The sequence below is a fragment of the Erythrolamprus reginae genome, chromosome 1 (genome assembly GCF_031021105.1).
Source record: "Erythrolamprus reginae isolate rEryReg1 chromosome 1, rEryReg1.hap1, whole genome shotgun sequence".
NCBI lineage: Eukaryota > Metazoa > Chordata > Lepidosauria > Squamata > Dipsadidae > Erythrolamprus > Erythrolamprus reginae.
In genome coordinates this window covers 56,709,231-56,721,090 of record NC_091950.1, presented here as the reverse complement: position 1 = coordinate 56,721,090, position 11,860 = coordinate 56,709,231, and the positions used below count along the sequence as shown (strand labels likewise).

At 37.9% G+C, this 11,860-nt stretch overlaps 1 protein-coding gene across 1 annotated transcript in view; it reads right to left on the bottom strand.

The window, feature by feature from the left end:
- The window catches only part of BTBD7 (BTB domain containing 7), a 79,758-nt gene that overhangs the window by 55,282 nt on the left and 12,616 nt on the right, over positions 1-11,860 (bottom strand). Inside the window, exon 2 of the mRNA XM_070752966.1 lies at positions 6,779-6,966. Coding sequence (XP_070609067.1) covers positions 6,779-6,860 — 82 coding nt within the window. The 5' untranslated portion in view covers positions 6,861-6,966. The remainder of the gene's footprint in view (positions 1-6,778; positions 6,967-11,860) is intronic.

The following is an 11,860-nucleotide window of genomic DNA, read 5'->3' as shown; positions in this document are numbered from 1 at the left end:
TACTTCTTTTTGTTTCTACTTCTTTCTCTTAACCAAAATAATGATGGCAGTATTCCAGGAACTGATTTTAAGTCAAAATGGTTATATGAAAAAAAAATTCTTTTAAAAATTATAAACAATTTTTCTCTTTTTTCACATATAAAAAAATGGCCTGGATCATTTATTTTTCATCTGGAATATGTAACTGACTGGAAAAATCCTAGCTGCATTCCTGTGGTTTTACTATTTTTGTCTATCCCATGTCTTTCATTCTTCCATTTTTGTGGATTAATCTTGTTTGCCAGTTGGGAAAAGCTAATACACTAACATATCTTTTAAGATTTGCAAGGAAAAACACATTCAAATACAACTTACACAATTACTGAATTTTGCCCACGTTTCTCATTATTTTACAAATCTTGATTATTCTTTCTTTTTATTTGACCTTCTTGAAAATTTGGCATATGATATCTATGGCTGTAAATCTGACATTTTAAAACATTTCCAGCCCTGTGGCAAAATTTAGTCTGATGTACATTTAACTGTATTTATTCTAATTACAGCAATGTCTGATATAAATTAACACCATATAGTTTGAAGTTCTTCCCTTGACTTTTCCTTGCTGATTCCTTTGTAATTTTGCAAATGCATTACAGACCTGGCCAAATATGCACAGAATTTTAATATATTAGCAAAGGCTATGACATACTGTACTCTTTTTAAGGTTTCTTGCACCAGATTTCCTCTCTTCTAGACCTATAAGCTACTGTAGAGATTAAGTGTTATACAACCTTGGGCACACTTTTTCAACATAAATGTTTAATCATTTGCTCATCTAGTCATAGAGTCGAGTTATCTTATACAATTTAAGTGAAAATGTAAATGAAAGACAACATAGAAAAAATAATAATTAATATATTGCTCAAAATAATAAAGGGAACACTCAAATAACACGTCCTAGATCTGAATGAATTAAATGTTCTCATTGAATACTTTGTTCTGTACAAAGTTGAATATGCACAACAGCATGTGAAATTGATTGCCAATCAGTGTTGCTTCTTAAGTGGACAGTTTGATTTCACAAAAGTTTGATTTAGTTGGATTTATATTGTGTTGTTTAAGTGTTCCCTTTATTTTTTGAGCAATGTATATTAAAATAAAGTTTTACTATAAATGAGAATATAAATATAGAGCAAGAAAAACAAATATATTTTACTTTGTAAAAATCCTTTTTGCTATTTAGCTTTAATACTTAACCAAGGCCCATAAACCTATACAGTAATACCTCATGATACGAACTTAATTGGTGCAAGGAGGAGGTTTGTAAGACGAAAGGTTCGTAAGACGAAACATTGTTTCCCATAGGAAACAATGTAAAGTCAATTAATCCGTGCAACCAAAAAAAACCCCGCAAAAAAATGGCTTTCGGCGACTGCTGGGAAGCCGCGCGGCTGTTTTAAAAGGTGACAGCCAGCCTGGGGGGCTTCCCAGCACCCCCCCGAACCCGTGTTCGGGGTTCGGGGTGTGCTGGGAAGCCCCCCAGGCCGGCTGCGACCTTTTAAAACAGCAGCGCGGCTTCCCAGCTGTCTCCGAACGCCAAACGCAGAAGTTCGGCTTTGGCGTTCGGCTTCGGGAGACAGCTGGGAAGCGGCGCGGCTCTTTTAAAAGGTCGCAGCCGGCCTGGGGGGCTTCCCAGCACCCCCCCGAACCCGGGTTCGGGGTTCGGGGGGTGCTGGGAAGCCCCCCAGGCCGGCTGCGACCTTTTAAAACAGTCACGCCGCTTCCCAGCTGTCTCCTGAACCCGAACGCCAAAGCCGAACTTCCGCGTTCGGCTTCGGGAGACAGCTGGGAAGCGGCGCGGCTGTTTTAAAAGGTGACAGCCGGGCTGAGGGGCTTCCCAGCAACCTCCCGAACCGAACCCAGGGTTCAGAAAAATTTTGCCTCTTCTTACGAACTTTGTTCGAGTTACGAACCGGCGTTCGGGAGGCTTCTGGGAAGCCCCACCGCCCGGCTGTCACCTTTTAAAACAGCCACGGGCTTCCCAGCAGTCTCCGAACGCCGGTTCGTAACTCGAAAAAAGTTCGTATGAAGAGGCAAAATTTTTCTGAACCCCGGGTTCGTATCACGAGTTGTTCGTATCTTGAGGTACCACTGTATATTCGAAAAGATTCATTTTGTTAAACAGTTTAAACCCTGATCAGAATTGATCAATCTTTAACATGATTAAGACAGATGATTTTAAAATATTCCAAATAAAGTGAACAAAGGGACCATAGAACATAATTTATTTGAAGATTCAAGTATTAAAATAATTGAGGTTTCAATGGAACTCCTGACAGTTAATGCTTAAGATTTATCTCCAGCAATCTTGCCCTTAGAACTGTTATCTTCACAATGTTACATTATGTCAAAATTTTACTTATATCAAGTTTTTATTGCTAGCATAGCTTGAGAACATCATTCTAAATTTGAAATCAACATTCAAACCCACAGAAGCAACAATTCCAGTGGTTAAATATCACCCCATCTGCTCCAGTTTGTCTTTTTGTGGTAACAAACAGAGACATTTTTAAAAGCCTTGAGAGAATTAGCTCTGAAATTCTGAACACTTTTAATGTTACATTTTTCTGAGCCAATAATATTTTGAAAGCTGCCCGTTAGATAAGTTCCAGACTTGACTATTTCTAAAATATGCATCCTTTCTCACATTGTTTATTTTAATTCAGTCAAAGATCAATATCTTATTTTGAACCTATTTTTGACTCTTATTTATCAGTCTGTTTTTCTTCTTTCCGTTACACTCCCCTCCCTCTGTCCTCATCCCCTCCTTCTACCTTCTTACTCCTTCTCTCTCCCTTCTATTTCTTTCCACTCCTTCTCCTCTCCCTTCACCATTCTACTTCCTTTTCCTTTCTCTTTGCCTTTCTCTGACTGCTGGGCCTACCACCCATTAATTCAATTTTTATTCCAAATTAATTGCTAGGTTTAACTTTACAAGTTAGTTATTATTTCTCATGCCTTTTAATTCTGAGCCTAATTGCTTCCTCCCCTTCCTTAATATCGTTACTCATCATCATTTTTTTCTTATTTCTATCATTTTTAAATGCCCAATAAAAATAAACATTTTAATTGTTAGTTATTCACTTTAACATCTTATGTTGCTCTAATAACATCAGTAATCATTAAAATTCTTACAATATTACATCAGGTTTGTGGATTATACAAATCCTATATCAAGCAAGTTTTATATAGAGAAATAGTAATCATACAATTTATACATTGTTCCAATGGTTGGACTAAAATTTAATTTAATACAGCCAGTCTTGCATTAATCTAATATAAAATTGTAAACTTATAGAAAAGATCTTTTAATTAAATAGTTATATTGCTTATTTAATCAAAGCTTATACCTCATTAATATTAATTATCAAAATTAAATATAATACAGTAAGTTTAAGATAAAAAGATTATCTGGTTTTCCACTCTCAATCATCTACCGTATTTTTCGCTCCATAAGACGCAGTTTTTTTCCTCCCAAAGTAGGCTGAAAAATCAGCCCCGTCTTATGGAGCGAAGATGCAGGCAGGGAGGGGGGGGGGGGGAGGCTGCGAACTCGGAAGCGCCATCCCGCGGGCTGGCTGGCTAGCTGCTGCCTGGCCCACCGTTCCCCGTAAGCTGCGCGCACCCCCAAATACACCCGTGCACGCCCTTTTCCACGGGCTCCCCATCCCCCTGCCAGCCCACGGGGAGGTGGGTGGGGGCGGGGAGGTGTGGCAGTAGGAGTAAAGGGAGCCGCGGCCGCCCCTGCCTCCCCACGGTGCCTCCGGCCAAATGGGCCCCTGGCTTCTCCACGCTGCCCTATTGCCCGCCCGATCCGCCTCCTCTCCTCCTCTGCCACCTCCTGCCTTGGGGCGCAATCTGCCTCCTCTCCTCCGCTGCCTCCTCCTGCCTTGGGGCGCAATCTGCCCCCTCTCCAACGTTGCTGCCTTCTGCCTTGGGGCGCGATCCGCCCCCTCTCCTCCTCCGCCGCCTCCTGCCTTGGGCGAGCAATCCGGGAGTCCGGGACTGTGTGGCTTTGCGCCATGAAGAGAATACGGCCGACTTTTCTCTGCTGCCGGAGCCATTTCCTCTTCATGGCGCAAAGCCACACAGTCCCGGACTCCCGGATCGCTCGCTTCTCCGGTCAGCACAGCCATCTGCCCAGACAGAAAGAAAACAAGAGAGAGAAAGTGAGAAGAAGAGAGAGAAAGAGGGGGGGAGAGAGAGAAAGAGAGAGGGGGAGAGAGAGAAAGAGAGGGAGAAAGAGAGTGGGAGAGGGGGGAGAGATAGCAAGAGAGGGAGAGAGAGAAAGAGAGAGGGAAAGGGGGGAGAGGGGGGAGAGAGAGGGAGAGGGGGGAGAGATAGCAAGAGAGAGAGAGAGAAAGAGAGAGGGAAAGGGGGAGAGAGGGGGGAGAGAAAGAGAGAGGGAGGGAGAGAGAGGAGATAAAGGAAGAGGAGAGAGAGAAAGGAAGAGAAAGAAAGAGGGATAGAAAGAGAGAGAGAGAGATGCTCAGTGAGCCTTTCTTTGAAGTTGCCTTTCTTTCTTTCTTTTTCTCTTTCTCTCTTGCTCTTTCATTCTTTTTTCTTTCTCTTGCTTTCTTTCTTTCTCTTGCTTTCTCTCCTTCCTTCCCTCCTTCCATTTCTTTCATTCCCCCTCTCTATTTTTCTTTCTCTTTCATTTTCTTTCTTTCTCTTTCTTGCTCTTTTTCTTTCTCTTTTTTACCTTCCCTTCCTCTATTTCTTCTTTTCTTTCTCCTTCCTACCTTCTTCCCTCCCTCCCTCCAGTCCTTCCTCTCTTACTCTCCCCTTTCATAAGTTTCCTTGCTTCCTTCCTCTGTTCCTGTCCCTTCCCCCTTTCTTTCTTTCCTTCCTTCCTTTCCTCCCTCCATTTCTTGCTTTCCTTTTCCTTCCTCCCTTCTTTCCTCCCTCACTCCCTTCTTTCACTCCTTCCTCTCTTCCTCTCCCCTTTTTGGCTCAAAATATTTTTTTTCTATTTTCCTCCTCTAAAATCTAGGTGCGTCTTATCAGCAGGTGCGTCTTATAGAGCGAAAAATATGGTATTTCCTTTTGATTTTTCCACTTTTTTATTTAATAGACATCTCCCTTCCACTTCCCTTTTCTTAGCTTCTTCTTTTTCTTCCTTTTACTTTTATACTAACATTTCTTTTCTCCCAAACTTCTTTTTTCCCTTTAAATATATTATTTGCATGTGTCTACTTTCAATTCCTCTTAACCTCTTCTCCTTGTTTCCCCCTTCTTTTTAAGTTGTTTCCTCTAATACCAATATTTTCCCCTTGGCTTTTTTTGTCACTGTGAATCCCAGTGTAATTATTATAAATTCTAATATAGTCATTAATCTGACCTTCATTTTCAATGTCCTTATTCTTTTTATCATCAAAGATCCCAATCTTCTTTTCTTTTTCTAATTCCTTCTCTCCTTTATTTCCTTCTTGTTCTTCATTCTTTGCATTTTCATTTGCTACCATCATGACTTCAAAGTGTTTATTGACATCTGGTCGTTCCCCATTTCTGTTCCAACTCCAAGTCCCAAAATGCATTTTTTAAAATGTTCACCCAATTCTTTCTAAAGTCCAACAAATTCTTCAAAATCACTTGCCTTTATATCACCAAAATCACTGTTCACAAATCCAAAAAGCTTGAGCTCAGTCTCAATTGTTAGTATAAACCAACTTCCGCCGCCTTTTATAATATTTTCTTTTAGGTAAAGTTTATTCCAATCTGAGCAAGTCCAATATGTGCTTTTTAACACAATAACAAGTTGTCTAAACTTTAAGATAATTTCAAGGTCAGCAACTGTCAAGATACACAGACAAATGTTCCTACAGTTTTGTTGTAATATTCTTCCGGTCAGCAGATGGTGTTTTCCACTAGCTAGATATTTCTCTCACTTTAAACACACTATTTATTTCTTTATATTTTAAGTCGTTAAATGCTCCCTTCAGCTTTTTGGTTCTCCAATATCATCCTCATGTTATTACAAATGAATATTTGTACAAATAAAATTGGGCTTTTAATCCATTTCTCTTAGCACCTCTATGATCTTCCAGTTGACTAGATAGGAGCTCTATCCATTTTAAGAAAAAAACTTTTGTCCCCCTTTTAAATTCTTAATTTCTTCTTGTCTTCAAATCAACCAGACACTCAACAACTTCTGTTTCCTTCCATTCTCCAGTACCAATTCTTCAATCTTGTTGCCCAGATGACTCCCAATCTTTCCAGTTCTCTCAGTTTGTTTGTGGCCGCAAGGCTAATGACAAAGCATCTTCTGCAGCCGCTGACCGAGAGGTTTATGTCAGTTCCCTGGTGGGGAGGTGTCTGCTACCCCACCAGTCCACCAATGGTACATCTCTTCACCCCTACCCCTCCAGGGTGGTTCTGACCCAGTGTGTCCAGATGGCTGGGATTCGGTATTCCCCAGCTGAGCATGCCGCTTTGGCTTTGGCCACCCCCCACCCCCCATTGTTGTAGAAAAAAGTTAAGGTTTCCCCAGCATGTGTTTGGCTTCTTTCACATTTAACCAAATGAGATAGAATTATCCATGTCCTCTCATCTGTTCATAAGTATCCTTTGCAAGGGATCAGAACTTTCAATATATGATAGATTAACCACACGAACTGCTGCTTAATATAAATTAAATCAACACCGCGTTTGAGTTAGACATGGTATCCAATGATTACAAACAACATATGGCCTGGATATACAATGTAAACATTTTAAATGGAGAAACAGAAATACCTACCTATGAACGTCTGTTGTGCCTGAGAATTTCCCCCTACCCTTGGGGAACACGAATGAGGATAGTTTGAAGCATTAGCACCCATCTTCTTTAGTCACTTGAGCACTCCACTTCTTGGCTCATCAGCGCACAATTCCATAACCCATGATAGAAGTTAAGACATAGTTCAAGTAGGAGCTTGTTCCCCATTTCTGAAAAATTGTAAACATAATATTACTATCTTTCCAATTGATTAGATGAATATTGTAATGATTTAGGTATACTATTTGTAACACGTTTTCTTACTGATGCAGCTGTAAGTGAACACGTTTTACTCTAACAACAAAGTTAATGCACAATCTAATCATTTTTGAAGATTAATTTCACATCATGACCTATTTGGGCAAATGAATGAAAGTGTACCTATAAAAGTTCATGAGTTATGCAGTCCTAATATCTAGGGTTTATGGATACATAAAAAGGTGTTGCTTTAAATGTGCATACTCTACAAACCATGTAGACAGAAGCCATTGACAGCAGTATAATATACGGTAGCTGCAATATATAACCTTCAAAATGTATAAACATTTTGGCAGAAAAACAAACAAAATAAATATGACACAAAACAAAAAGCTTTCAGCAAAGACTGAGTGGATAATACGGCTAAAAGATTATTATATAATGTGCAAATTTGAGTGTGGGGCACTTAAATATAATTTACATATATATGTGGACAAGCTAACATTCTCTTATCAGCAATAAAACATGGATTTGTGCAGTGTGCCAAATGTTTCCTGACTATAGAAAAACTTAACTTAAAGTCATTAAATTGGACAGATTCTATTAAAACATTTTTTTAGCACTGATGCTGCTACATGGTCATAGTTAATTGGCTATTATTACAAGAAATTCTAATTAATGTTTGTGTCAAGCTTCCTTTGAATAGAAGATGATTTGATATTTCTCAGAATTAAAACAAAAAAGGTGACAGGGTTTTATAGTTCAGTTCTACAAAGTACTGTACCTGGATAAAAGTTATTATACGATTAAAGAGAGAGAGAGTTTGGTCTAGTGGTTAAGGAATATATATATATATATATATATACACACATACATACATACATACATACATACATACATACACACACACACACACACACACACACACACACACACATATATAATGCATGCAAAAAACCAAAGAGTTAGGCTTAGGGTGTTATGCCAACACAAATACTTTAACATATCGGTACTTTAAAATAAAAGATTGCTTTAAAATTAACAAATGAGATTAAATACAATTTCACAAATAAAACTGTCACATATATCACCAAATCATGTTTTACTTTTGTACAAATCATGAGTATACAATTGCTCAAACTGTCCTAGAGATTACTTATTTGTTCTACTGTATTGTTCTACAATATGCTTCCACAATCAAATCTATATCCATTATATTTGGCTCAGAATACACACATTCTTTAAAACACTAGTTAGTAATCTATTTCTCTATTTCTCTCTCTATTTCTCTCTCTCTCATATTTAGCTATAGATCAGTGATGGTGAACCTTTTTTGGTTCGTGTGCCAAAAGGTGTTGTTCCCCAATGCATGTACATCCCCCTACATGCTGCCTCCTGCACATGCGTATAACCCCCTGCCTCCATGCATGTACACAGGCCTCACTGAAGCTTGGAACATCCAAACTGGCAGTTCGGAAAAACTGACTTCCAGTTTGCCCGTTTTGCTGTTATTCACACTCCAGAGGCTTCAAGAAAGCTTCCTGAAGTCCCGGTGCAAAAATCAGCACAACGGGCAAAATGGAAATCCATTTTTCTATACTTCCAGTTTGGTTGTTTGGCTGTTTTTTGCACTCTGGGGCTTCAGGAAACTTCCCTGCAGCCTCTGGAGTGAGAAAAACAGCACAATGGGTAAACCAGAAGCCCATTTTTCCAAATTTCTGGTTCGTTCTGGTTCGTTCGTTTGGCCATTTTTCACACTTCCGGGCCCCAACCAGGGATCAAGCTACCCTCAAACTTCCTGGTTAGTATGGGCTGAGACAATGACAGCCTCAGGATAAGATTGGCAGGTGTAGGCCATACAGGTAGTCATTTTGAGGCTGAGGATGCCACCCCTTCTGTCGGGCGAAATGAACCCATGCCCAATCTTCCCATTGGTGGTAGATTGGCTCTTTTTGCCAACAGGTGGGAGATTACTACAGGTTAGGTTAGGTAGACAATATCTACCTAAGCCCCAATGAAAATAAGGAATGAAGAAATGTTTGGTTTAAGAAATGGTGATAAGTTGTTAATATTGATAATGTTTGTTGGGGATGGAAGGGGGAAGATTTCTGCTTTCTACCAAAAAAGAACTACCATATAAGGGAAAAAACCCACCATTATTGTTGTTGTTGTTGTTGTTATTATTATTATTATTATTATTATTATTAATTAGATTTGTATGCCACCCCTCTCGGCAGACTCGGGGCGGCTCACAACAACAATAAAACAGTATAATAAACAGATCTAATATTTTTAAAATATCTAAAAACCCATTATTTTAAAAAAAAAACACCATCCTGCCAACATGGGCAGGTGAGCTACTGTATATAAACAGGGTGCAAATCCCAATCGCACCAGCATTAATGTTACCCAGTTGGTCAATGAAATGTCTGAAAGCAAACAACCTCCAAACAAACAACAGAGTAATTTGCATCTCATAAAAACGTATTTAAATACCTATGTTCTGACAGAAGAGCACATTGATGATGTTTCCACAAATGGTGATGAAACATTTGCAACCAAATTAACAAGCTCGGAGTTCAAACCTACAGCCTAGCAAACAACCTAGCTCAGAGAATATCAAGGACTCCACAGGTGAAACTAGATTTTTAAAAAATTAATTTAACTTTTTGGGAAAGAAGGGAAACTCTCAAGAATAAATCAGTCAGATAACTTCTCAATAACCAGTTCCTTTTCTCCCTTCTATCCCTCTCTCATCTCACTCTGTGTAATACTTGCCCAAATTAAACAATGAATCCCAAATAAATCTGTCTGCATCTATCCAGTTATACACTGCTCAAAAAATAAAGGGAATACTTAAACAACACAATATAACTCCAAATAAATCAAACTTCTGTGAAATTAAATTATGCACTTAGGAAGCAACATTCGACTTTCCACAGAATAAAGTATTCAATGAGAATATTTCATTCATTCAGATGTAGGATGTGTTATTTGAGTGTTGCCTTTATTTTTTTGAGCAGCATAGTTGGAATATAATTGGAATGTTCTGGAATATACTTTTTAATTCTGAACAATAAGGATAAAAGTATGCAAATTAATTATAAGAGAAATGTGGAGAGAAAGGTAAAATGTGTTGATTATTGTATTCAGAAAAATTGTGCTAGAAATTCATGTTAACACAACCAATATTGCCGTAACTTGTTGGCAAGACCAGCTAAATAATTTTTATAACTTTGTTCTAATTACATGCATGACTGAATTATTTTATCAAGTTTCCATGTCTAATAACATTATCTGCCTCAAGTATAAAATATCATTAACTTCTGGTATAGAATACTAGATCCATGGAAAGGAACGTTTTACCATCCATATTGAATTATTTGATGTCATTTGCAAACTTGCCTAAATAATTGCTCACCCAAATTCGAAATCATTTTTAGATGTTAAAAACTGTAGGTTGCATTATAGATAACCAGGGACAGTTTACTCAATTAAGTTCACTTTCTGAATGCCTTGTCTCTCTCCTTCATAGGAGGTCTGTTAAATATCATTGTTAAATATCATTTTCAAAAAGAATGATTATTTCCTTTTAAAATCTCAAACCGTTACTAACATATTTTGTGTACAAAACACATTTTGCACAGCAGGACACATAACTGTAACAGTAACATCAAGCCTAGATCTTCCAAAATTCATTCTTCAAAAATACACTGCTCAAAAAAATTAAGGGAACACTCAAATAACACATCCTAGATCTCAATGAATGAAGTATTCTCATTGAATACTTTGTTCTGTACAAAGTTGAATGTGCTGACAACAAAATGAAATTGATTGTCAATCAGTGTTGCTTTCTAAGTGGACAGTTTGATTTCACAGAAGTTTGATTTACTAGGAGTTATATTCTGTTGTTTAAGTGTTCCCTTTATTTTTTTGAGCAGTATATTTGTTGCTGCTCTCAATTATACTTTCTTTCACTAAAACAGAAGTGAGCAACTATTTAATTGCCAGTAGCAACACTTAACTTTTTGGGGGGAGAGATAAGAAAAACCACAGCATAAAAGGGAAAGAGTGGATGCGAGGGAATGAAAGTTATATTTCAAGAAAAACATTTCTGCTTTAGTCTTCATTTTAATACATTAAACCAATTAATAAAGGAAAACTATGCACTAGCAGTATTAACAGTATAATATCATCTTAAAATTAATGATACTGTAATGATACTGATCAAAAGAAAAAGGAAATACCCCAAAATATTGCAAATGCTCAAAAAAGGTAACTAACATATATGCATCTTTAATATAGCAGTCACAGGTAGTCGTCACTCAAAGATGATCATTGGGATTAGTGTGCAGTCAACCCTGCTGTGCTATTCGAAAAAACTCCCTAATGTTATGTTCCCGGGTCTATTTGACCCGGACTGCAAATTGATCATTTTAGGTACTTATATTTGGTCTTTTTGAAAGCTTTTTTCACCTGGAAACAAGTTTGAACATTTCTGCACACAATGGAATGAAAATTGAACTGAAAAAATTAATCCTTATTGGTTTATTTTGCACATAAATGTGCCTCCCCCCCCATTTTTGTGAAAGTTTTTTCAATTTATGGATAGTTTTGCTTGCAAAATCCATTCTATTTTACTAAAGTTGGTGTGGGATTGGTAGCTTGAACATTTCTGCACACAATGATATGAAAATTGAAATGAGAAAAGTAAATCTTATTGGTTTATTTTGCTGATATAATGCATGCCCCCCCCCCCAGTTTCTGTGAAATAGTCTTCACTTTATGGATAGTTTTGCTAGCAGAATGCATTCTATTTTGCTAAAGTTGGTGTGGGAGTAGCTTGAACATTTCTGAACATAATGA